We start from the raw sequence: 3,413 nt of genomic DNA on the forward strand, positions 1-3,413 counted from the left end.
GGCTGATTCATTCAGGAATGAAGCAAGTGACTGTCTTTATGAATGGGTAATCATGAATCACTGACTCACTAGATTCGTTCAAAAACGCACTTTCATTGAATGAATGAAACTCAGCTGTGTTTGCTTTTAGAGATGCGAAGTGGCTGAGCTGTTACTATATTTGGAACTATTTTTGTTAAAGAAATGGAGCAAAATCAGGCAGTACTTGTTTACTGAACTGTTGTATTGAATCTATCACATTTGCAAACTCTCTTAATAACTATTAAAAGCTGTCACTCTCCTTAAACACATGCAAATGATACGTTCCGTCATCTGTCATCTTGTTATTAGTGCGGAACCTGCGGGAATGAGTACAATTGCAATTAATAGCCACAATCCCGGGCCGAAATTCAAGTCCTGCTCTGTGTTCTCTGCTAATAACCCGACTGTGAATGATGCGAGCGGCGTTACTATGTTGTCACTGAGAAGCTGCAGCCGTGGCCGGGAATGATTTTTGGTGTGCTGGCAGAACAACAACAACAATGCGCTACATGTTTCTTTTCCCCTAATTTTTTTTCCAATTGACGGAAATCAGTCATAGCGATGGAAAACTTTAATCCCCGAAATAAACAAAATTTATTTCAAATTTAATTCAAGCACTTTCAAGGACCTATGTTTGTTTTCAAGTACTTTCCAGGCCTTGAATCCATATGTCTGAAATTCAAGTACTTTCAAGAAGCGTGGGAACCCTGTCTTCTGTGGGAGCGTTTAAAATTCTTTAAATTTAGTCCTAAACATTTGTAGCATTTGGACCAATCAGACACACAACTTTTTGTTATATTTAACAAATAATATCGAACTCCCCGTCACCTAACCAAATGGCCAATTACGAGGGTCTATGGACCCTTCCCCCGAATTGTGTTAGAACTAGATTCTTGTTTTCTATTTTAATTTTAATATTTATTTTTTTTATTAGTGTTTTCTATTTGACTATATTAAGCATTTGTTTTTTATTTTAGTTGATTTACTTTGAGTTATTTTAGTACTTCAATTTAAACAATGAAAATGAGAAATGTTTTATTTTATTAAATGTATTATTTTTCTTTTTTCAGGTAATGTTTGGAAAAATATATAATTTAAATAAGGTAAACATTTCAGAGTGTAAAACTTAAAATGTTACCTGGAAAATATTCACTCTGCATTAAGTAGGCAGAATACTTAATTTGTTTGTTTATTTATTCTTTGTTTATTCAATATATATTTCAATAAATGTAAACACACCAGTGTAAAATATTAGAAATGACAAAAACTGTAAAAAATTTAAAAAAATATCATTATTTACTGTGAAAGGTGCAACAAATAAATTAATGAATAATTTAAAACATTTTGCAGATAAAATCTTATATTTGTACAACGACAATATAAATGGCAGTAAATACATTTTTAAACAAAATGTTGTCTTTTATAATTAATCACACTTACTATTTACATTTTATACTTACCTTTATATTTTAGGAAGGGGGTCCGTCTATAGGGATCATCACATTTGGGGGTCCTTGGCATTAACAAGTCTGAAAAGTTGAGTAAAAGTTGAGCAAAAATGAGTAATCGTGGAAACCCTATTTCATACACAACACCCATCATGCACTTCTCTGGTTTCTGTGAACAAAATCAATGACATTAAATCTTCTAAAGTATGACATTACCATACTAAAGATACAAGAACTCCATAAAAACTAACTGAGATGGCCTGCAGCCAGGGCTGGGCGGCTTGGTTTTCCAGCGTTTCCTTAGCTGGGAGCAGTGGGTCGTCTTTATGGGCCTTGAGGGGAGTCTGGTGGTCTGGCGCTTGAATTTTACACATCCCAGACGCCCTCGCTGCAACAACACCAGCTCTTTTCAGCACACGTGTGGATACATAAACTCGCGGCAATTAAAAAAGGGAAACAAAACCAGACGATGGCGGAAGGAACAATAAAGCGTAATATGCAACTTACTGCTTCTAAAGTCTGGATTTGAGGGGGGTGTCGACCAATCAGATGGCTGTGATTCAATTTGATGGTTATTATATGAAGTGAAGTGAGGCTGCTGAGCTGATGGCAGTAATCTGTGGAATTTGTCACTTCTTCTCTCTCTCTATGTGTGTGGACAGTTGTGGGCGAGTGGCTATTTCAAGACAGAAACCGTATTCACTTTCTGTTCTGCAGTGTATCGAGAGAACAGGTCTTGCTAATTCATGTAAATCTTTCCGAGTTACGTGTAAGAGTGTTACAGTTGGCACCGAGGCCCATTTCAGTGGCATGAATGTGCGAGTAAAAACATTTGCAGTGTTTGCTTGTATGCATGTCCTTGACAAATGTCCATCCACATATAAGGCTGCTTTGGGAAGATAATATCATGCTCTATATAAAAGCACAATTTCTTTTTATCACACACAGCCAGATATGTTTATGCATGATTCGTTTTTGGTTTCCGCTCTGGAGAAACACAAAGGGATCGGTTCCCATTTCAGACGCACATTTTGGAAAGGCCTGAATTTATTGACCACATAACAAGCCTTTGAAATCTTTTTCTCTTTCCATTTTATGATTGTTTTTTCTTTTGTCCTCTGTTCTGCTCGGGTCCCGTTAATGAAACCCAAATGGGGAGTGATTGGGTTTTGGCGAGCTGCTAAAAGAACTGCGGAGGCCGCAGGGGTGGGCCTCTCCAGTCGTCCACCTCCTCCCCCCGGAAAAGTGGAGAACAGTTGTGCGGACCCCTGGGGTAAGAGCAGGGAGGGAGGTCTGCTCTGGGAAACTATGCGTCTACGTGAGGCAGGAAGAGGCTTTGCAGGCTGAGGGGAATGCGTGTATGCGTGCGCCACACCGGAGGGGGCAGCGCATGTGTGTGTGAGTGCGTGCGAGCGTGTTTGTGTGTGTATATGGAAGTGCGCTATATGTCTCATGGGGAAAGTGCGGTTGCGATCCTCTCCCACCATTCTCCCGTCTGCTTGCAACAAACAAACAACAACATGGAACCCAGCGGGCTGCACTTCCAAGACAAACGACCGACATTAGCAAGGAAAGTATGTTCTTTATGAATAATGAGATTCCCACCCAAAAACACATCCACTCCCAAACAAACAAACAAACAAACACGTACACCTCATAAAAAAAAATGAATTGAATTTTCAGAGATGTGTTGCTGATGTAATTTCTTTGTCTTATTTTATACATTTATTTCTTATATTTATTTTACACCACATTGCTTCTTTTTCTATAGCACCAATTATACTTATTTTGGGAATAAAAATTGTAATATAGAAATATAATTGTGTGTGTGTATATACACAGTATACAGTGGGTACGGAAAGTATTCAGACCCCCTTAAATCTTTCACTCTTTGTTATATTGCAGCCATTTGCTAAAATCATTTAAGTTATTTTTTTTTCCTCA

At 37.9% G+C, this 3,413-nt stretch overlaps 1 protein-coding gene across 2 annotated transcripts in view; it reads right to left on the reverse strand.

Moving 5' to 3' along the window:
- The window catches only part of LOC107573462 (retinoic acid receptor RXR-alpha-A), a 91,779-nt gene that overhangs the window by 65,957 nt on the left and 22,409 nt on the right, over positions 1 to 3,413 (reverse strand). For both annotated transcript variants that reach the window (XM_016259893.1, XM_016259892.1), the window contains exon 2: positions 1,482 to 1,550. In XM_016259893.1, coding sequence (XP_016115379.1) covers positions 1,482 to 1,550 — 69 coding nt within the window. The remainder of the gene's footprint in view (positions 1 to 1,481; positions 1,551 to 3,413) is intronic.

The sequence above is a fragment of the Sinocyclocheilus grahami genome, unplaced genomic scaffold (genome assembly GCF_001515645.1).
Source record: "Sinocyclocheilus grahami isolate Dianchi unplaced genomic scaffold, SAMN03320097.WGS_v1.1 scaffold1950.1, whole genome shotgun sequence".
Classification (NCBI taxonomy): domain Eukaryota; kingdom Metazoa; phylum Chordata; class Actinopteri; order Cypriniformes; family Cyprinidae; genus Sinocyclocheilus; species Sinocyclocheilus grahami.